Genomic DNA, 21608 nt, shown 5'->3' with positions numbered 1-21608 from the left:
GGAATCAATGCAAGACTTCACCTCAAATTGGAACCTTACGGTTTAGGAGGTAATTCTCAAGACACAACAGCCATGGCCAGAACCGTGACGTCTAATCCAAAGCCTCAGGGAGACATCTTCTATATATGTTTTCAAGAAACAAAATATTCCTGGGGCATCTGGGTGGCTGAGTCGGTTAAGCATCCCACTTCGGCTCAGGTCACGATCTCAGTTCGTGAGTTCAAGCCCCGCATCGGGCTCTATGCTGACAGCTCAGAGCCTGGAGCCTGCTTCGGATTCTGTGTCTCCCTCTCTCTTTCTCTGTCCCTCCCCCGTGCATGCTCTATCTCTCTCTCTCTCTCTCTCTCAAAAATAAATAAATGTAAAAAAAAAAAAAAAATTCCTGAAGCCAAGAGTACACTGTATGTTAACTAACTTGAGAATAATAATAAAAAGAAAGAAAATATGTACTGTAGTGTCTCTCACTTATTTTCACAATAAATAAGTCTGAGCTAAGTACTTGGAGGAGAAACCAAAGCACAGAAACTAAATACCTTGCCTCAAAGTTAAAGTTTTAAAAATGTACTGAGGGGCGCCTGGGTGGCTCAGTCAGTTGAGCATCAGACTCTTTATTTTGGCTCAGGTCATGATTCCAGGGTTGTGGGATCAAGCCCCATGTCAGGCTCCATGCTAAGTGTAGGGCCTGCTTAAGATTCTCTACTTCTCCCTCTGCCCTTCTCCCCTGCTCGCACTCTCTCCATCTCTAAAATAAAAAAAGTAAATAAATAAAAATAAAAAAGTTCATTGACTTTCGGCCCAATGTTCTCGCAGACAACATAGAACTCCATTCCTCAAAGAGCTGGAGTCCATGGAAACTGGAAATTATCTTCCCTAGAGGGATCCATGTGGTTGGAAACCTCTGGGTGAAAGCTACTAGGAGGTTAGGAAGAAGAGCCTCTACGACTGAGTCCTTTTGGTGGAAAACTGAGACACAACCAACCTACTCTGACATAGTTCTTTTGAGAAACACAGTGATATTCCACAGCGATAATAAATAAAAGTGGCCACTGTCCCTGGATGCCCGGACTCCACAGATGAGGTACACACCTGTCATGTGAACGGAAATGTAAGCTTCCCAGGACAAGCTTTTCGAACCACAGCTGCTGTGTTTTCTTAGCACACGCACACTGCTCAGACTTTTACGAACACACTAACCGATGAACACAAGAGATACCTTAAAATGCCAATATTCAAGCTGTCTGCCAAACCCTGAGTGACCTTCCCAAAACATTCAGTGATGGGGGCGTATTACTCTATTTCTGGCTAGTGCCAGCTCCCATCAACATACACAAAGATTCTCCTACAGGCTTCAGAGCCACCTCAATACTGCTCTGGAAAGGACTCACATTTGGAGAAACAGGCCTAAAGGGTAAGGCAGACTGAGGTCACTTACAAATCAGCAGGCACCGGGAAGAGAATTTAAGTTTTCTCTTAGTCCAGACCTCCAGGCATTTCAAGCAGAAGGCTGCTGCTCAGTAGAATTCCAACTGTTGTAACGTGATTTCCAGCAGAAAAGGGAAAGATTACTTTAACACACGCCCTGGGCGAAGCACCGCTTAGAAACCCGAGCGTCATTCCTTCCATCTTCAGGTCTGAGTCTGGTAGGTTCCCCAGGACGACCGAAGCACCTCTCAGGCAGACCAAACCCTTTCCTTGCCTTGTTCGCGTTCACTGAGGAGGGGGCCTTACCTGGCAGGAGCTAAACTCCACCCAACCTCCACGACGACTGTGAAATAAAGAAAAGAGAAGGCAGGCGCCGCGACCCCAATGCTGCCAGAGCAAAGAGCTAAGGAGGAAAAGGCAAAGTTCAGAAGGAGGCACGGAAGAGCTCCAAAGGGGCTCCTGGGCGGCTTAGCTGGTGAAGCATCGGACTTCGGCGCAGGTGGTGATCTCACACACTTCGAGAGCTCGAGCCCCGCTTCGGGTGAGCCCAGCTTCTCTCTCTCTGCCCCTCACTCATTTGCACCCCCTCTCTCAAAATGAATAAGCTACTAATAATTACACCTACATGCATAATAATAAATGTACGTACGATAATGAAGACATAGTAACTGTAATAATAATACATATGTACAAAAAAAGAAAGCTCCGAAGAAGAAGAAACTCTTCACTAAGAGCTGAGAGGGGAAGGAAGTGATATCCGAGAAGATGGGCAACGTTTGTAGTATTTACTGTGTCGAGTACATGCTCGTCTGGGTGTCGAGGATACAGCAGTACCGAACCCCGCCCCCCCCCCCAAAAAAAAAAGTGGGGACAGCGTGCGGGCACAGTAAGTGACAGGGATGCTGAATTTTAGGCCGGGGGATGGCAGGGCCGGCCGGAAGACGCTTCGAGCGGGAACGTGGAAGCTGGACGTGTGGCGATCCGGTTCAGGCTTCGGAGTGGGGCCGCCTTCGGTGTGAATCCTCCCTTTACCCCTCGGCGAAAGTCCTCGGATCCGCGAGTCGTCTGTAAGGGAGAAGCTGCCTCCCGGCCTCGAATCCAAGGAGATGACGCTTCGCAAGCGCTGGGCCCGGGTCTGGCGCCACTAAGCAAGCGCTCTTCCAAAGTAAGCACGGTCTCCTCCTTTCTAACATTTCATCTTCGCGTCCCCAAAGTCCAGGACGGTGCCCGGGACCTCTTCAAGGGTTTGGGCCCGTCGGCTGGCGGAGTCAAGGCACCAGAAAATGAATGGATGGATGGATGAAAGGCTGCGCGGAGAAAGAGGGCAGAGACCGCAGGGAGGTGGCTCGGCGACCCCCGGAACAGACCTCCTAACGAGCACATGGAGGAACCCGGGAGCGTCGCCGGAGCGGGGCACCCGAGGCTGCGGCGGGCACCGGGGGAGGCTGCGGCGGGCACGGGGGTGGGTGGGGACTCCCCCGGGCGACCGCGAAGCGCCCCGTCGCGCCTCGAGGGAGCGTTACGCCAGACGAGGAAGCGCGGGGCGGGCGGGGGGGGGGAGGGGCGGGGAGCCGAGGAACGCGCCCGTGGGGAGAGAGGAGGAAGGGAAAGCGACTGGGTGAGGAGACGCGAGGCCGGCGCTGAGGGAAGGGGGTGAGGCACCGGCCCCGTCTCGGAGAAGTCGCCTCAGATCCCCGCGCGCGAGGACCGTCTGGACGTAACCGCCTCCCGGTCTCGGCGCCCGTCCACCTAGCCGGGCTTCGCCCCGCTACCGCGGCCACAGCTCGCCCGCAAGTCCCGCCCGGCTGCCGCTCGACTCAGACCCCGCGCCTCACAGCCACCCCCGCCGACTCGGCCCGCTCCGCACCTCACACACGGCCCGCCGGCGGCCGCCGCCATCTTCGCGCGCGCGCGCGCCCCAGCCCCGCCCCCAGACGCCTTGCCCACGTGACCGTTCGCCTCCGGCCGGGCTGTGGGCGGTGCTCTTCGTCACGTGACGGCGGGCGGGGTCAAGATGGCGACGCCCAGAGAGGTGAGGAACCTGCGGCGAGGGCCCCCGAGGCTGTAGAGAAAGCGGCCAAGTGGCAGCGTCTGTGCCCTAAGTGGGAGGCACTGGAGGGTGCCTGGGCGCCAATTATCAAGCCTCAGAGAGTGGCCTGCCCCCAGTGGAGCTTCCCTCCTCGCCGCTGGAGAACGGAGAGAGAAGGTGCTGGCTGTGTGAAGCTGTCGCTGTCGGCCTGGCAGGGCTTGAAGGACCCAGAAGCCAAGACGTCGCTAGTCACCCCGGTTTCCCCGGGGCCCCAGGTCTAGAGACATGACCCGAGAGTACGCTCCCCCGGCCTCGGGGACCGGCGCTCCGCTGAGCGGGTCGGTGCTGGCAGAGGCAGCAGTAGTGTTCGCAGTGGTGCTCAGCATCCACGCAGCGGTGTGGGACCGATACTCGTGGTGTGCCGTGGCCCTCGCGGTGCAGGCCTTCTACGTCCAGTACAAGTGGGATCGGCTGCTACAGCAGGGAAGCGCTGTCTTCCAGTTCCGAATGTCTGCAAACAGCGGCCTGCTGCCGGCATCGATGGTTATGCCTTTACTCGGACTGGTCATGAAGGAGCGATGCCAGTCTGTGGGGAACACGTACTTTGAGCGCTTTGGAATTGTGGTGGCAGCCACTGGCATGGCAGTGGCCCTCTTCTCTTCAGTATTGGCACTGGGCATCACCCGCCCAGTGCCCACCAACACTTGTGTCATCTCGGGCTTGGCTGGAGGTGTCATCATTTACATCATGAAGCACTCACTGAGTGTGGGCGAGGTGATAGAGGTCTTGGAGGTCCTGCTGATCTTCGTGTACCTCAACATGATCCTTCTGTACCTGCTGCCCCGCTGCTTTACCCCTGGGGAGGCACTGCTGGTATTGGGTGGCATCAGCTTCATGCTCAACCAGCTCATCAAACGCTCTCTGACTGTGGTGGAAAGCCAGGGTGACCCAGTGGATTTCTTCCTGCTGGTGGTGGTGGTAGGCATGGTGCTTATGGGCATCTTCTTCAGCACTCTCTTTGTCTTCATGGACTCAGGTACCTGGGCTTCCTCCGTCTTCTTCCACCTCATGACCTGTGTGCTGGGCCTTGGTGTGGTCCTGCCCTGGCTGCACCGGCTCATCCGCAAGAACCCCCTGCTCTGGCTTCTTCAGTTCCTCTTCCAAACAGAGACCCGCATCTACCTCCTAGTCTACTGGTCTCTGCTGGCCACCTTAGCCTGCCTGGTGGTACTTTACCAGAATGCCAAGCGGTCGTCCTCTGAGTCCAAGAAGCACCAGGCCCCCACCATTGCCCGGAAGTATTTCCACTTCATCGTGGTGGCCACCTACATCCCAGGTATCCTCTTTGACCGGACACTGCTCTACGTAGCTGCCACTATCTGTCTGGCAGTCTTCATCTTCCTGGAGTACGTGCGCTATTTCCGCATCAAGCCCCTGGGCCACACCCTGAGGAGCCTCCTGTCCCTTTTCCTGGATGAACGCGACAGTGGACCACTCATCCTGACACATATCTACCTGCTCCTGGGCATGTCTCTTCCCATTTGGCTGGTCCCCAGACCCTGCACACAGAAGGGTAGCTTAGGGGGAGCAAGGGCCCTGGTTCCCTACGCAGGGGTCTTGGCTGTGGGTGTGGGCGACACTGTGGCCTCTATCTTCGGCAGCACCATGGGGGAAATCCACTGGCCTGGAACCAAAAAGACTTTTGAGGGGACCGTGACCTCTATATTTGCGCAGATCATTTCTGTAGCTCTGATCTTAATCTTTGACAGCGGAGTGGACCTAAACTACAGCTATGCTTGGATTTTGGGCTCTATCAGCATCGTGTCCCTCCTAGAAGCATACACGACGCAGATAGACAATCTCCTGTTGCCTCTCTACTTGCTGATACTGCTGATGGCCTAGCTGCTGTGCAGCAGTGATGGAGGAAACAGGGACATGGGGAGGATGAGGGGTCCCCACAGCAGCCAGCCACTTGGGCATGAAGAGCCAAGGGGTGAGAAGCACATTGGATTTTTCAGTTCATTCAGATTCAAAATAAAAGTCAAAGCTCTCCTGGTTTTAGTTTTGCTGATATTTAAAAAGAAAGACTTTTTTTTTTTTTTTAAGAAAATGACTTTTTTTTTTTAATGTTTATTTATTTTTGAGAGAGAAAGAGACAGCACAAGCAGGGGAGGGGCAGAGAGAGAGAGGGAGACACAATCTGAAGCAGGTTCCAGGCTCCGAGCTGTCAGCGCAGAGCTCGACACGGGGCTCGAACCCACCAACAGTGAGATCATGACCTGAGTCAAAGTCGGACGCTTAACCGACTGAGCCACCCAGGTGCCCCAGAAAACAAGGTTTAAAGGATAGCACAACAACACAAAGAACTTGTGTGTATTCTAGTCGCCCCCCCCCCCCCCCCCCCGCCCACCCTACCTCACCTTGTGATCCTGGATGCTGGACGCGATAGAGTGTAAAGGTTACCACTTCAGGTTCTGGAGTCAAACTAATCTGGTCAGAGTCCTTGGCTACACTATTTTACCCACTCTGGGCCTCAGTGCTCCTGTCTGCAAGATGGCAATAGGAAGAGCCTGCACCTCACGGGGTGCTGTGAGGTGAGATGTGTGAAGGATCCAGCCCACAGCCCGTCCATAATGAACAAATAGTAAGGGAAAGTGTCATTATTACCCAAGGCCAGCCCTCGTCCCAGCAAAACGGCAGGCAAGCCAAGAGGTTTTATGGGCTGTACTTGGAGACCAGAGTGACCTTATTCCCCTGCCTACATTTGGAGGAGAAGCCAAGAGGAAATAGCCAAGCACATGTGCTTTCTTCACTTGGGCCTAGGAAGCGCTGAAGGCGAGAGGTGAGATCGTCTTGTAGCAGGCCTGGAAGGGCTGGAGGAAGAGTATCGGGCCGGGGCTGACTTCCTGTTTCAGCCTGCTCCACCCTTGCCTCACAGCCTCTGCTGCCTGGCTGAGCGTTGCTGACGAAGGACAGGTTGGACGGCCCATGGTCCTTATCAGAGGGGCCCTCCTGAGACCCTCCCACACTCCAGTCATGTCCAAACCTGTGTTTCTTCTCTTGGTAAGAAACGAGAGACCGGGGACTGGCAAGGTTTACCCAGAGTTCTACTTGGGGCTCTGCTGTGGGGCCCACACCGGATGCTTACTGTCTGTGAGGCAGAGTCCAGGCTCCCCACCACATCCCCGAGTGCCACCAGAGCCTGGCATTGTAGGGGGAACCCAGTGGACATTTGCCGCGTGGGTGAACAGTTCCCATCAGTGGGAAGATAGCATAACGAGTTGCTCAAGGCTGGACAAGGTTCTCCCTTCTCACCCAGCCCAACAGGGAGGGGCCTGGCCGGAAGACACGCGAACTTCGGCCCACCAAGAAGCACAGCTGTAGCAAGCTTGTGCTGAGGGCTGGGGATCCCTGCCAAGCCCTGTCCCTCAGAGGAAAGTGTTAGGACATTCCTTTGGGGCTCAAAGGAGACTTCACAAACCCTTCCGTTCTCTCGGGCTCCCTTCTGCTGGCTAAAAGAGGCAGCAAAACGCCAGGGAAGAGCTTCGCCTCACTGACTCCCTGGGTGGCCTTGGGGAAGGGCTCTGTCCCCCCTCCCCGGGCCTCGGTTTGCCCATGAATTCAGAGCGGGGGGCTGAAAAGTAAGGTCACAAATTCGTACGGCTGCCAAGGCCAGGCAGGTGACGCAGTGGAGGACGTGGGAAGTGAGGACCACAGGCACCTCCAAGGAGGCGGCTCTGCCTGGGCATCTCCATGCTCTACCATAAGCCCAACGTTACTGACCTCGTTCAAGGAAGCTTAGAAACGTGCGCTATTAGGTGAAACCTCCCAATTTTAAAAAAGTTGTTTAAAAACAAAAAACCAAAAAAAAACCCCACAACACTGAGGCCCAGACAGAAACACATCTGCAGTGTAGAATCAGCCGGTGGCCCCAGTTTGCAGCCTCTGGCCCAGACCCCGGCGGGGCCGGGTCTGGGTTTGACAGTTGCTCCTGCGGAAAGTCTAGTGCCCGCCAAGCGTTCCCAGCGAGAGGGACCGTGGAGGCCTCACCTGGCCCCGTTGACTGCACAAGTGGCACATGGGGCCCAGAGAGAAGAAGGGCCTGGCCTGAGACCGGAAAACAAGTTGGTCACAGAGCCAGGACCAGAATCTGGGGCTGTAGTCCTAGCCCTGGTCTTCTCCCCTCCCCCAGCAAGGAGTCCGGGGGAGCACAGAGGTCAGAAGCACGGGCTCTGGATCAGGCTGACCTCGCTGAACCACCGGACAGCGGCACGACCGCAGGTCAGTTAAACTTCCCACCCCTGGTGTCAGCTTCTTCGTCTCTAAGTGCCGACGGGAAGAGCACCTAACTGGGAGCCGTGGGGACACAGATAAAGCGCGCGCAGCTCCTGGCGCATGAACGCCCACTAAATGTTACGGTTGTTGAAATCATGCAGACCTCTCACCGGGCGGGGCTTGGGGTACCTGGGATGATTTTCAGCAGGGCCCTCATCTTGAAAGCGAGGCTGTTTGGGAAAGAAGGGTCGAGAAGCTGTATTCAGAAGTCGCTTTTATTGAACGTCCTGCACCGTAATAATCAGAATTCCCTCTGAGAGGAGAGAACAGTGGGAAGCTGGCAGAGAAGCAGCCAGAACCCTTTCGTAGTAACAGGCTGCCTCCAGGGGGAGGTTGGGTTGGGGCAGGGGAGAGGAAGAGGAGACAGAGGTCTCCGGAAAGCCATGCGGTGCAGGCTCCTGCTGCCCGCCTGCCACCTCTCGCCTGCCTGTCTGCAGGGCCGAGGGGCACAGACCCTGGCAGGGAGAAAGCACCGGAGGAGAGACTCGACTTCCCCTTCGCAGCTGGGCAGAGGAGCGAGGTGCTGGTGCTTGCCCGGCTGCAGCTTCGCCCGGACAGACCGGGCCCGGCCCCGAGAGGATGTTTAGGTATACAGGGGGGGGAAGGGGAGCTCAGCTATTGGCTGGAGCCTGCGGAGACAGAGAGAACCTTGAGGTGCCAGAGTCACTGCTCCCGGCCTCCAGGACCTCTTCAGGAGCCTGTCCAGGGCACACACACACCCTGCCACCTACCAGTTCTCCGGGCTCCAGACGGTGCCCAAGGCCTCCATGAGGTGGAAAGTGTAGGCATGGCGTGAGCGGTCCGAGAGGTTCTGCTCGCTCTTATGCACCACCTCTCCGTGGATTAGGATGAGGGCCCCTGGTGGGAATGCAGCAGCAGGTCAGGAGAGGGGACAAAGGGCACTCCTCCCTCTAGTGACTCTGTGGCCCGTTCATCCCCATTCCCGTCCCTGAAAGCTCGGGGCCCTGCAGCCTGCCCCAGGGTCAGAGGCTTCCCTGGGATCAAGTCCCTTCTGCTGTGACCTGGTGCCCTCGGCAAGCCTTGGCAGGGGTGTCCCCTTCTGTGGTGTTTGCAAGACCAGGCAGAAGCATCTGTACTGTGCCCGTCAGCTGGGACCTTGCGAGCAGATGCTGGGCTGGACGTCTCCTTTCCCTATTCTAACAGGAACAGCGGCATCTGGTCAGCATCTACTGTGTCCCACATCATCTATACGTCATCCATCTCACGGACTTCCCCGCTTTACATTTGGGGAAACTGAGGCTCAGAGAGGTTCAGTCATTTGCCCCAAGAGACAGCCCAGAAGTTGCAGGGTCTAGATGCTAGCCTGATCTGGGAGGCCATGCTGTTTTGGTTCGTTCCGTTCTGAAGTTTTCTTTCGTTAGGTCGTCTCTGCACCCACATAGGGCTCGAACTCATGACCCCAAGATCAAAAGTAGCATGCTCTTGGGGCACCTGGGTGGCTCAGTCGCTTAGGCGTCCCGACTTCAGCTCAGGGCATGATCTCGCGGTCAGTGAGTTTGAGCCCCGCATCAGGCTATGTGCTGACAGCTCGGAGCCTGGAGCCTGCTTCGGATTCTGTGTCTCCCTCTCTCTCTGCCCCTCCCCTGCTCGCGCTCTGTCTCTCTCTGTCTCTCAAAAATGAATAAACGTTTAAAAAAAAAAATAAAGAGTAGCACACTTTTCCAACTGAGCCAGCCTGGCACCCTGCGAGGCCTTGCTGTTAATCAGGCAACTTTGAGACTTCCCAGTACCTGTCCAGCCCGGCCTCCCATTCTGTGGCTTCACAGCCCTCAGGTGAGCTGGGTGGTCAGAGCAAGCACAGACCCACAGGCGTGGCCCCAGAGCCTGCCACCCTGCCGCCGGCATCCCACCTACCTCTCCGCACTGGTGTGGGCACAAAGAGGCTGTTATCCCGGGCAGGCTCAGACCCAAGGAAGCTGGTGACAGGTATCGAGCCAGCAGGGGCCCGGATCAGCCTTCTCGACACCCCACCTGCAGGTCAAGGGGGAGCCTTTAGCCTCTCTTTTTCTCCAAGTCTCTCTGCCATCGGGGGTGGGATACAGGTGGGCAGGGCGAGACCGGTGTCCTTACTGGTGTGGGAGCCCGGGATGAACCAGAGGCAGCCATTCTCCAGCGTGGCATCCTCCAGTGCTATCCATATGCCCAGCAGCCGGCCCAGGGGCTCCGTGTACAGGAAGGTGGCGTCCTGGTGAGGAGTGACTGCAGCAGCACCCCCACCCCCGCCCCGGGCGTGAGGAACCTGGCCCACCTCACCTTGGCCTTGTTCCCCGCTCCCTGGTGCTCTCAGAGCCCTGCAGCCCGAGCCTTCCTGTGGTCGGTTGGAATCCCAGCACTTCCTGGCATAGAGACTGAGGGCACGAGACGTCGGCCCTAGATTGAAACTTCAATCTCTAAACCTTGAAACGGCCTCGACAATAACCTACCTCACAGAGTCGCTGGAGGATCCCACGAGAAAACGTGTGAAAAGTGCTTAGTACAGGGCCGGACGCTCTAATGGCTACAAAGTGGCTGTGATTGTTTAATCCCAGCCAGGCAACTAAGGTCACTGTCCTTAACCAGGACAAGCATCTCCAGCCACCAGATGAGCCGCTGGTGTAAGACTGGGGAGTTGGGCGCGAAAGGAGAAGAGGCGGTGTGACTGGCCCCCAGCCACATTTTAACCCCCTCTGGATGATGCTGGGCCCCAGCCAGGATGGAGGGCTTCTGAACAAAGGACTTCTGTCTGTGGGTGCTAGTCTCCCTTCCTTCCTTCCTTCCTTCCTTCCTTCCTTCCTTCCTTCCTGGGGAACTGTGTGTTTGCTGAGCACCAAACTTGAAGAGGGACTTGGACAATCCAGTGTCCAGAGCAAGGTGTCCTAATGGCAGGCACTCCAAAGCATTTGAGGGAAGGGCCACTGAAGGAAGTACGGGTGCTGAACTCAGGGAGGGCCTGCTCGCCCCTCGGGCTGAACGGTGGGGAGGAGCCGGTAGTCACAAGGAGGCTGACTTGGGCTCACATGAGGAAGGAAAGGGCTGGCTGTGAGGGGATGAGCCCCCTGTCACTGGAGGTATTCAAGCAGAAGTAGATAATCGCCCACAAGGGAGGCCACAAAGGGTATCTGTGCATCCAGAGGGCTTTGAAATTAGATGGGCAATTTCTCTGTTAAATCAGTCCTCCAGGAGGGGCCCCTGGGTGGCTCACTCAGTTAAGCACCCAACTTCAGCTCAGGTCGTGATCTCACAGTTCATGAGTTAGAGCCCCGAGTCAGGTTCCACGCTGCCCACGCACAGCCTGCTTGGGAGTCTCCCTCCACCCCTCCCCCACGTGCTCGCTCGCTCTCTGTCTCTCTCTCTCAAAATAAATAAATAAACCTAAAAGAAAAAATACAGGCTCACAGGTCTTTGCAGCCCTGCTGCCTAACGGTCTTAGGGCCTGGGGCCCTGGGATCTGTATTTTTAACCAGGTAGGGATTGCTCAAGAACCCAGGCTCGAGAACCACTGTGCCAAGGGCCCCAGGACACCCTCCCAACCAACTATTCCACAAAGGAACCGAAGGTAGCTTCTCCTTCCTGCCCCAGGCTCTTGCCCATGGACATCTCCCCAAGCACCATCCCTCCCAACCACTAATGTCCCAGATCTCCCGCGGTGGCCTTTGCTGGGCCCCACAGCCTGTTCCCCCCTTACCTTCGCCACCAAGATGAGGTTGCTACAAGAGAAAAAAAGGGCCAGTGAAGCCGGGGGCGGGGGTGGGGGTGGGGAGCAGGGGCCACTCTGAGTTTTGGGGGATGCTCTGACCCGGCCACAGGTGTTTACCTCCAAGGATTTCACACCAGCACCCAGCTATGGAGTACCCACCATGTGCCAGACCCAGGAGGGCCGCAAAGAGAAAAACCACACTGCCTGGCATGGTGCTCTGAGTCTGAACACACACGTGCCTACCAAGAACAAAGCCGAAGGGAAGGACAGCAAGAGGGGCTGGGGCCCAGGCCTGAGGTTAAGCCTCTCAGCCCAGCCAGGGTCAGCGATGGGTCCCTCTCTTCCCAGGGGAACACTGGAAGACTTCTTGGAGGAGGTGGCATTGAGCTGGGCCTTGAAGTTGGGAGCAGAGCATTTCAATGGCAGGAGAAGGGAGAAGAGAACCCTGGGGGTCTCCTTGCCTCCTGCCACCAGATTTTAACTGAGCACCGACAAAGTGCCAGGCGCCTTACCCAGAGGAGACGGATTTTGCACGTTCTCCTCAAAACTTAGTAATTCTTCAGGGAAGCAGCTTTTTGGCCCTTCGTAAGGAGGGGCTTGATGTGAGTACTCTGCGTACATTACAGAGGGTCAACTGAGGTCTGGGGAGGACAGGGAGCTCACCTTGAAGATGTACATGCTCTGCACCACCACGGGCATCTGGAGGCCCAGACTTTTGGCTAAGGCCTGGAAGGGGGCAGAGGTCAGACTTCCAGCCTACTCTCACATCTGGGCCACCCACCTGCCCACCCCCCTCACCCTCACCCTCACCTCTGCTCACCTGCACTTTGGGAGAGTGTGTGACACTCCTGAAGACAGGGTCATGGGCATGCAGAGCTGTAGGACAGAGGTGGGCTGACCAGCCAGTCCCCAGCCCCCACACGTCCCTCTGTGCCTGGTCCCAGGCCCCCAGACGCAGGCCTCACTTGGACTTCTCACCCGTTTGCACACATTAAGCTTTCTGCTTGTTTATAACCAAGGGATGGGCCCACGATACCTGCACCTCACTCCAACCAAGACCTTATTCTTGACCTTCCAGCCATCTGGGAACCCCACTCCAGACCTGACTCAAAGGGGCCTGGAACTTGGTAGCAATCTCAGTGCTGCAACTTACCCTAAGCTACTTGGAGTGACCATTTATCTCCTATAAGCCTCTGTTTCTCCTCTGTGCCACAGATCCAGAAGACCAGCCCTGCCTCCCAGGCTACCACGAGGCTCGATGAGCAAATGCATTTGCAACGCCAGGCCAGGGCCTGGCACAGAATACCTGGACGTCTCACTCTCTGCTATTATTGTTGTTGTTACAAAGAGTGAGAGCTGAGCACACTTAATGCCACTGAATTGTATACACGAAGATGGTTATGATGGTAAATTTTATATTACGTGTATTTTGCCACAATTTTTTTTTTTTTTTTTACAAAGCTCCCATGATACAACTTCAAGCTTAAAAATAAGTGGTCTGCAAAATAAATCAGAATGTATGATCCCGGGAAAAAAAAAAAAAAGAGGGCCTCATAGCTTCATTTTTGGGTCTCAGAATAGGGGCCATGTCAGCATGTTAGGTGCTCCTCGAGGAGGCTCCAGGAAGTGGTGGGATCCAGGAGTCCCCCCATGCCCGGGGCCTGGATCATCCCCAGGCCGGGCAGCAGAGAGTTGAAGGGTCTGCATGTGCGGCTCTGGGGGCCCCTCCTCCCAGTGCTGTGGTGGCAATGTCGTGTGATTAGCATCATAAGGCCAGAAGAGCAGGTCCAGAGGGGAGCTGCAGTCACAAATGCCATTTGCTGGGCCACTAACTTCCTGTGAGCTTTGGGTTAGGCCCCTACATTCTTCAGGCCTCAGTTTCCCCGTTTCCTTCTCCCGGCGTGCCTGCTTACCATGGCCAATTTTGTTGATGGATTTCTCGGGAGGGACCAGGAAATTTCCTGTAGCACAAGGAACAGGTAAAGACAAAAAAGCTGGAGTCCACCCTCCCCTGGGCAGCTGGCCTCAGCGCCCACCCAGCCCTGGGGGGAGATACCCCAGTGCTGCCCTTCTCACACCTCTGGGACCCCAGCTCCGAACCTTTCTCGTCAAAAACGCCTTTCTCAAAGAAGAATCGAATCTTGTCGCCACTGTTCCAGAAATAGTCTCTGTTGTCCTGTGGAGAGGGGACATCAGAGGGACTGAGAGAGCATCACGGGGTCAGAGAGAAGGGGACACTCATGCTTCCTAACCCCACAGGGCTGCACACCCCGCTGGTGCTTCTCACACTCGCCCACTGAGGCACAGACGGTGAACAGGAACCCCGGGTGCCCCGAAGCACTGTCAGAAGCCACAAGCATAAAACTTCTCAGAAACCTCTTAATTAAGTCACATGATTCCTATGCTCCATATGCTATGATTCCGAACATAGACACTGTAATCCAATAGCCTTGGGTCCCAGGTAGCCTTGGATCACCTATTTTTACCTTTCAATGCCTCAGTTTCTTCTTCTCTAAAGGGAAATAATAGAACTGACCTCCCCTGGGTTGTTGGAGACTTCAGCCTCTACAGGCTGAATCTTACAGTAGTGGAGAGCCCAGACCCTAGAGCTAGAATACTTGGGTTCAAATCCCAGCTCTGCCACTGAGGTGCTGTGTGACCCCCTACCACATTACTGAACCTCTCTGGGCTTAGTTTCCTCATAAAATATTGATGTTATTAAAAGTATCCCATAGGGTGTAGAGATTATGAATTGGCATACATAAAGCACTAGAACAGTCCTTGGAATATGGAAAGTGCCACATGAGTATCTGCTTTTATTATTTTTATTTTTTTTATAAAAATTTTTTTCAACATTTATTTATTTTTGGGACAGAGAGAGACAGAGCATGAACGGGGGAGGGGCAGAGAGAGAGGGAGACACAGAATTGGAAACAGGCTCCAGGCTATCAGCCCAGAGCCTGACGCGGGGCTCGAACTCACGGACCGCGAGATCGTGACCCGGCTGAAGTCGGACGCTTCACCGACTGCGCCCCCCAGGCGCCCCTGCTTTTATTATTAACATTATGCTGCTGCTCCGGGGAAAACACTCAGCAAGGGCGTGGCTAACTGCTTGATGAATATAAACTATCGCTCATCTTTTTCTGTTTTCTTAACAGCCTCTCCTTGTTAATGTTAATATGTTTTAGATTTCTTAGCATCAGAAGAAAATGGTGCTTCAGGAAGATGCGTGATGGGTTTTTTTCCTTATGGTTTTAGCTACCCTTGGCTACCATCATATAGATCTCCCTACCTTCCTAGGTGGCGGCACAAGTGGAGTTGAGGGCGCCCACCACCCTACCTGGGTTCTCCACGTGGCCTGGAGGTTCCCCACCTGCCCCTGCTCCCCTCACTTGGGTACATCTGCTCTCACGCGTGCCTGTGGGGCTCTGCTGTGACTTGCCTGACCCTTTCAAGCCCTTCCCGCCGAATACTATATGGGTTTTTCCCCCCAACATTCTTAAGTGTTCCGTATCAGGATCAGGGGTGAGGGAAACAAGTCAGGGAAGCATAGCTGATAACAATAACATTAAAGATAATGGGGACACCTAGGTGACTCGGTTAAGCATCTGATTTTGGCTCAGGTCATAATCTCATGGTTTGTGGGTTCGAGTCCTTCGTCAGGCTCTGTGCTATTAGCTTGGGATTAGCTTGGGATTCTCTCTCTCCCGTTCTCTCTGGCCCTCCCCCACACTCTCTCTAAATAAATAAATGAATAAGCTGAAAAAAAATAAAGGTAATGAAGCTAAACATGCCAAAGGTTCTGCTTAACTTGTTAATTCACAAGGGAACCAGTAAGATGTTCAAAGAATTCTAAGAAGCCCATACAGATAGGCAATAACAAATACTGAAATGAATTTGCAAATGGATGTGAAACGGATCGATTGGCAGGGCAATGATTCCATTCTTCTGGACCCAGTTCATACCCATTTCTGTGGACGTTATTGCCAGCTTTTTTTTAATATTTCATTTATTTTACTTTTTTAAAGTCATCTCTACATCCAACGTGGGACTTGAACTCACGTGCTACCAACTGAGCCAGCCAGGCGCCCCCATTATTATCAGTTCTGTACAACTCACAGAGTTGGAAAACTGGACGGGACATTCATTGATCTTTTTCCTTTTAATGCCCATTTCAAAGTCTTTGACAAGATCAGTGGTGAATACTGAGGGTTTACCAAGTCCCAGGAACTGTGCTGAGCTCTTTGCAAGCATTATAAACCAAGATACATACACTTTATTCTCCCATCCCCCCCAACCCTCCCCTGGTCTCTAGAACATTCTCAGAAGGCAGCTTGGAGAGCACAAGATCGGCCCCCTCACTCCTTGGAGTCTTTTGAGTGACCGGTCTCTGGACACGGGACCTCCACCTCTGCTGTCCCCATCTACATGGCTGGGGTGTGGCCGAATGAAACCTACTATTTGGAGGAAATTATCATTCTGTAACCCTTTGCCCTTCTCAAGTGCCCCAGCCCCACTCCCTGGGTGGCAAGTCTCCCGGCCATTGTAATTCCCCATATGTCCACCAGATGGCAGGAGCTCCTCAGCGTGAACGAGCCCCGTTAATGGGCCCAGACCACAGCTTTGGCTCGAAGGCCACACCACAGGCAGGCTCCCGAAGGGTTAAGCAAACGGTGCGGGAGAACCCCTGAGTCTCAACTTACCCATCTCAAACTGCATTGAGTCCTAATTAGTCACAAGGGGCGGCGGGTGAAGAAGAGGAGTTTCTAGTCTCACTGGGGGGATAAGGCTTACACAAGATAGGTCCATCAGAATCGCTTGGCTCCTTCTGGGTTGCTGGCCCCAAAGGAGGCCCTGGTGGCAGGAGAACTACTGGGGAAGTACAGCAGAGCAGTGAACAGCAAGGACGTGGTATCAGGCAGATCTGTGTTCAAATCCTCACTCATGAATTAGTAACAACATGGTTTGGGGCAAGTGAGCCAACTCTCATTTTCCCCACCTGTCAAATGGGGCTAATAATACCAACCTTATAAATCCAGAGTGAGAAGCGAAGGAAATATGTACGGAAGGCACTTAGCCTGGCACAGGGAGGGCTCAGGGCCTGATTTGTTATCAGAACAAGCCCATGGGCCTTGGGGCCCTCCCTTCCACACTGCTGCTGGCTGAGGACTGAGCCCCACATCAAAGACCAGATCCTGTGCTCACAGATCCGATGCCCCAGACACCTACCAGGACCTTCAGCTGCTCGTCCTGGGTGGAAAATATCGTGCGGCAGTGGAGAGGGACATCCATGTTGGCCACTAGCTCGCCAATCCTCTGTTGCATGGCTACACATTCATCCGCTGACAAAAATCCGTCCAGCACCAGGAAGCCATCCTCCTGAAACTGAAGGCAGGAAGGAAATTCAAGCTTCTCCCTGCCCTCAAATGCTCTTTCTTTTCATTTCTTTCTTTCTTTCTTTCTTTCTTTCTTTCTTCCTTCTTTCTTCTTTCTTTCTTTCTTTTTTTTTAATGTTTAGTTTTGAAAGAGAGACAGAGTGAGAGGCGGAGGGGCAGAGAGAGAAGGAGTCACAGAATCCGAAGCAGGCTCCAGGCTCCGAGCTGTCAGCACAGAGCCCGATGCGGGGCTCGAACCCGCGAAGGGTGAGATCATGACCTGAGCTGAAGTCAGACGCTTAGCCGACTGAGCCACCCACGTGCCCCCAAACGCTCTTTACGAGGACTGGCTTGGCCCCCTCCCTCAAACCCAAAGCTGTCTGAAGGCAGGACCCAGTGCCCTGTTTGTGGCTCTGTTTCCCCATCCCCCGACCCCACCCCGGAGCCATGGGGTCTGAAATCCAGGGAGGAGCAACCAGTATTGGTTGCTTGAATGAAGGAAGGAGGAAGGGGAGGTGTCCCTATCCTTCCTCCTCCAGTGGGCTTGGACCAACCTCATTCATTCATTCGACTGAAATTTACTGAGCATCTATCTACCACGTACCAGACACGGTTTTAAAAGCTAGAGGTACCGTAATGAGCAAGCCAGCCACAGTGCCTGCTGTCCTGGGGCTTACAGTCTACCGAAGGAGGCTGATGTCAGACAAACCAGCATGCAGGGGGATGTGCTGTCACAAACGGCTGCATGCAAGGAGGGAGAGGGCAGATTCAAGAGCTAAAGGCAGAAAGTGTCTCATGGAAACCAAAATCGGGGAGGGGGGGGACAGAGCAGGGCAGCAGCTCTGAGAAGGTGGCATTTAAAGGGCACCAGCAGGTAATGGGAGCTGGAGAAACAAGGATGAACATTCCAGACCGAGGGAGCAGGATGTGTGAAGCCCCTGATGGAGCAAAGTGAGGGTGGGGACAGAAGGGACACAGGAGGGAGGTGGGGGCCAGGGCAGGCAAGGAGGTGGGCTGTGTCCTGAATGCAGTGGGCAGCCAGGGGGGAGTTAAAACAGCTAGCTTATTCAGATTTGCCTCCAGACCTCTTGTTCTGTGGCTGTTGAGAAGGTTAAGACGAGAGAGAACGTGTCCATGTTTGCTTGCAGACCATTATAAAGTTTTAATGTTACAAGTCACCCCTTGAGCCCACTGTGAAGTGTCTGGTTCCCAGTCACTGACTTCCCCATTCCCTCCCTCACATCCCCCAAGGATGCCCGGTTCTGGTTCTGGCTTCCACGTGTGGGACACGGGGACATTTATGACCACTCCCCATGGGCCCTCTTGTCTCTAGGCAGCTCTACGTGACAGACGCTTAACCCCCCCACCCCCACCCCCCCATCAGTATCAAGCTGAACATTTCCTCCTTGGGAACTGGGTCATCTACAGCAAACTGTGCGTCCCTGTGACCCAGCAGATACACTTGGTCTAGAACTTCCTGAGATAGGAAGATGGGGGCTTAGCAGATAGGGGAGCAAAGATGTTTGTATGGGGGTATGCACTGAGGCTTGTGTAATGAGAGCAGTAAATCAGAAACAACCTAAATGCTCAGCACAGGGAGGGTCATTCAACAAAGTATGTTTTATCTGTCTGGAACACAACACAGCTGACAAAAATCATGTGGCAGAAAAATATTTACTGACATGGGCATATGTTCCTGATAGACTGGGAGACGGAAAAAAAAAAAAAAGTGAAGACAAATTAGTATTTTAGCCCTTGTGAGATCTTGGGTGAGTGTTTTCCCCTCTTTGGCCGTCAGACCGTCACATCCAGTAGTGCCCACTTTATAAAACAGAGCAGTAGCTATTATAATGGACTTTTAAAGATTCTAGGCCTGTATACCAAAATACTAAGTCTCCGCATAGGAAATTACAGGTGGTTTTTCATTTTCTTCTTTGAGCTTTTTGGTATCTTCCGGCATTTTTCTCGTAATCAGGAACAAACAAGGGTCACGATTTTTAAGCCTGGGTCACTCTTATTCTCAAGGGTTAGCCTTTCGTGTTTGACACTGTGCAAATGCCGTGGAGGGGGAGGGGGATGACCCCACCCCCCCACGTGGGCCCTGACTCTGCCATTCTGCCCCAGGCTTCCTTGGCTCTTGGGCCCTTCCTCCTTGGCTCTCAGGGCCCAGGCCTGGCCTGGCTGATCTTTGTTCCTTTTTTTTTATTTTTTTTATTTTTTTTTTTATTTTTTAATATAATTTACTGTCAAGTTAGCTAACATACCTTGTGTGCAGTGTGCTCTTGGTTTCAGGGGTAGGTTCCCATGATTCACTGCTTACATAAAACACCCAGTGCTCATCACCCAACAAGTGCTGATCTTTATTCTTTATTCTGGTTTCGGTCACACATACACATTCCCACCACACCCCTGTCCTGCGGCCCTGACGCCCCCGGCTGTGTGCGCAGAAGTTAAAGGTCCTGGTTGGAAACTGACCACTCTGGGTTTCAGTTTCCTCTTCTGAAAAATGACAGAGGGTAGGATTGAGTTCCCAGGGTCTACTATAGTTCCAGAGGCGCCCCCAACACTTACTTGACCCTCTCGGACCTCCACCCTGCAGGCCCCTACCTTCTGGAGCTGTGAGGAGCTCAGGCAGGCCATGAGGACGAGGCAGGTTCCTTTGGGTGCAGCGCCGTGCCCCAGGCTGGAGAAGAAAAAGTACGCAAGTCCAGAGGTTAGAGGGGCAGTGAAAGTGGGGCAAGGAAAGGAGAAGGGGGAAGGGATGGGCACAGTCGCTGGAGCCCTGGGAGGCCTCGGAGGATTTAACTCTTGCCTACCTAAAGGAAACCCAATCCCAGCTCTCCTCCCCCAAGCACACATAGGCCAGCCTGGACACCGCCCCCCCCCGCCCCCCCCCCCCCCCACCATGACTTCTGTGCCTGGTTGGGGCCCTTGCCTCTGACCCAGCTCAATACCCTGGGTCCATCCTCCCAGTTAATCCAGGATTAGCCCTTTTCAATCTCCCTCATGGTTTTTAACAGCTCCCTCCCAGGTTCTTTCCAGAAACCACCCTACTGTGACTGCTTACCAGGTGCCTAGAAATTGTATTCCAGGAGTGTCAGGGCAAAGAAAGAAGCTGGGTAGGCAGGAGGACCCCTGAGTCCCAGACCAGCCACCACCACTCACTGTGACCTCTGATGAATGTCAGCCCCTCTCTAGACTTCATGTAAGGATTAGAAAGTCCTCAGGCTACCAGCATCAATATGGGGTGGGGTGGGGGTGCAGGGTGGGCCTGGGGGATCTGCACGTCAGACTGGTCAGATTGGGCCAAGTGGCTTTACTTTCCAAAGGTGGAAAAGGTCCTCAGAGAATTATCTGGGCCCCTCCTGGCTCTGATGCTCTGAAATTCTCCTAGTCTTGGGAGGATTAAAGGAGGGGGTAGGGGTCAGCCTATGGCTCAGAGGAGGATAGCAGATAAAAGGGAATCTTAGCAGAAGGGGCTAGGGGCTCCTGGCTGGCTCAGTTCAAAGAGCTTGCAACTCTCCATCTCTGGACTCTTGATCTCTGGGGTGTGAGTTCAAGCCCCACACTGGGTGCAGAGATCACTTAAATAAACATTTAAAAAAAATTTTTTTTAACGTTTATTTATTTTTGAGACAGAGAGAGACAAAGCATGAATGGGGGAGGGTCAGAGAGAGGGAGACACAGAATCTGAAACAGGCTCCAGGCTCTGAGTTGTCAGCACAGAGCCCGACACGGGGCTCGAACTCACGGACCGCGAGATCATGACCTGAGCCGAAGTCGGCCGCTTAACCGACTGAGCCACCCAGGCGCCTGAAACATTTTTTTTTTTTTTTTTTTTTAACGTTTGTTCATTTTTGAGAGACAGAGCGTGAGCCGGGGAGGGGCAGAGAGGAGACACAGAATCTGAAGCAGGCTCCAGGCTCTGAGCTGTCAGCACAGAGCCCAACACGGGGCTCAAACTCAGGAACCTGAAGATCATGACCTGAGCCAAAGTCGGATGCTTAAACGACTGAGCCGCCCAGGCGCCCCTAAATAAATCATTCTCAGAAAAAGAAAAGGGGGGGAGGGGGCTATGGAGTGGGGGGCTGTGTCTTCAGAATGAGGAAGGGAAAAGCTCTAGGTTCCTCTTCCCCACCCCCCAGGCCGAAGATGTTTGGCGTCTCAAGTCTGGCTGGCATTGTGGAGACCAGCCGTCAGAACAGCACCCACCATACCTGCTCAGCAGCTAATGGGGCCATTCTGGCTGCAGCTTCTGAAAACTGGCCGCTGGACTTCCCTGAAATGACGTTTTCCTGAATGGTAAAGGGACAGACCGTCTTGGCAGTGAGCATGGGGACATGAGCTCAGCCTTTGGGAGCCTTGGGCCCAAGTCATGTTTTCTGGGCCACGGCATTGAGAATAGCTGCTTGGTGTCGATTCCTGAGGGCCAGGAGAGGGTGGCCAGGCTCCTGAGAATGGAGAAGAGGTTCTGAGGAGCTAGACTGGGGGAGCAGGGCAGGCGGAAGACAGAACCATGCAGGAGATACAGGTGAGACTGAGCTCACTTGAGGCAGGGCGCATCCCCCACTGTCCTGGCCCCATGTGATGCAGTGGCCGGAAAATACAGACACCGACCATGTGCCAAGAGCTTAGTAAGGGTCCGATCCTGCTGGGCTAGCAGCTTCCCTGGGAACCCCCACCAAAGGCTTGTAGTGGAGCTCAGGGAGGCCGACCGGGTCTCAGTCCAGGCCTGGGCCCTGCGTTCCCC

At 54.1% G+C, this 21608-nt stretch overlaps 3 protein-coding genes across 7 annotated transcripts in view; 1 reads left to right on the top strand and 2 right to left on the bottom strand.

The window, feature by feature from the left end:
• The window catches only part of NUP188 (nucleoporin 188), a 54501-nt gene extending 51138 nt beyond the window's left edge, over positions 1–3363 (bottom strand). The window contains exon 1 of one of the 3 annotated variants that reach the window (XM_043566123.1): positions 3290–3363. In XM_043566123.1, the coding sequence (XP_043422058.1) occupies positions 3290–3321 (32 nt within the window). In that variant the 5' untranslated portion in view covers positions 3322–3363. Of the gene's footprint in view, positions 1–1432; positions 1870–3289 lie in introns of those variants that run through there. The other 2 variants (XM_043566122.1, XM_043566124.1) reach the window with 2 other exon arrangements.
• Positions 3364–3415: 52 nt separating this feature from the next.
• DOLK (dolichol kinase) lies at positions 3416–5508 on the top strand. Its single transcript, XM_043566129.1, has one exon. It carries the CDS (start codon positions 3737–3739, stop codon positions 5351–5353), a length of 1617 nt encoding a protein of 538 aa, XP_043422064.1. The 5' UTR covers positions 3416–3736; the 3' UTR covers positions 5354–5508.
• Positions 5509–7983: 2475 nt separating this feature from the next.
• PHYHD1 (phytanoyl-CoA dioxygenase domain containing 1) lies at positions 7984–19598 on the bottom strand. 3 transcript variants are annotated; one of them, XM_043566143.1, is made up of 11 exons: positions 19466–19598; positions 16713–16868; positions 13584–13659; positions 13397–13444; positions 12304–12359; positions 12147–12209; positions 11472–11493; positions 9878–10006; positions 9662–9778; positions 8518–8644; positions 7984–8415 (listed from the first exon to the last, which is right to left on the bottom strand). In XM_043566143.1, exons 1-11 carry the CDS (start codon positions 19496–19498, stop codon positions 8370–8372), a joined length of 873 nt encoding a protein of 290 aa, XP_043422078.1. In that variant the 5' UTR covers positions 19499–19598; the 3' UTR covers positions 7984–8369. The 3 variants fall into 3 exon arrangements, 2 of the variants coding, with proteins under 2 accessions (XP_043422078.1, XP_043422079.1); XR_006295027.1 differs by lacking the exon at positions 7984–8415 and adding an exon at positions 8809–8943 and having other exon boundaries at positions 8532–8644; XM_043566144.1 differs by lacking the exon at positions 9878–10006.
• Positions 19599–21608: the final 2010 nt, after the last annotated feature.

Source organism: Prionailurus bengalensis, chromosome D4, assembly GCF_016509475.1.
Source record: "Prionailurus bengalensis isolate Pbe53 chromosome D4, Fcat_Pben_1.1_paternal_pri, whole genome shotgun sequence".
Lineage (NCBI taxonomy): Eukaryota > Metazoa > Chordata > Mammalia > Carnivora > Felidae > Prionailurus > Prionailurus bengalensis.
The sequence above is the reverse complement of the archived record's forward strand: the minus strand, read 5'-3'. Positions and strand labels throughout refer to the sequence as shown.

Coding starts and splice junctions, on each gene's coding strand:
- PHYHD1 (XM_043566143.1), bottom strand. CDS start 19,498: ATGGCCTGCCTGAGCTCCTCACAGCTCCAGAAG. Junction 12,210..12,303: donor CACACTCTCCCAAAGTGCAG/GTGAGCAGAGGT, acceptor GCCCCCTTCCAG/GCCTTAGCCAAAAGTCTGGG. Junction 8,416..8,517: donor GTCTGGAGCCCGGAGAACTG/GTAGGTGGCAGG, acceptor CTGTCTCCGCAG/GCTCCAGCCAATAGCTGAGC.
- DOLK (XM_043566129.1), top strand. CDS start 3,737: ATGACCCGAGAGTACGCTCCCCCGGCCTCGGGGACCGGCGCTCCGCTG.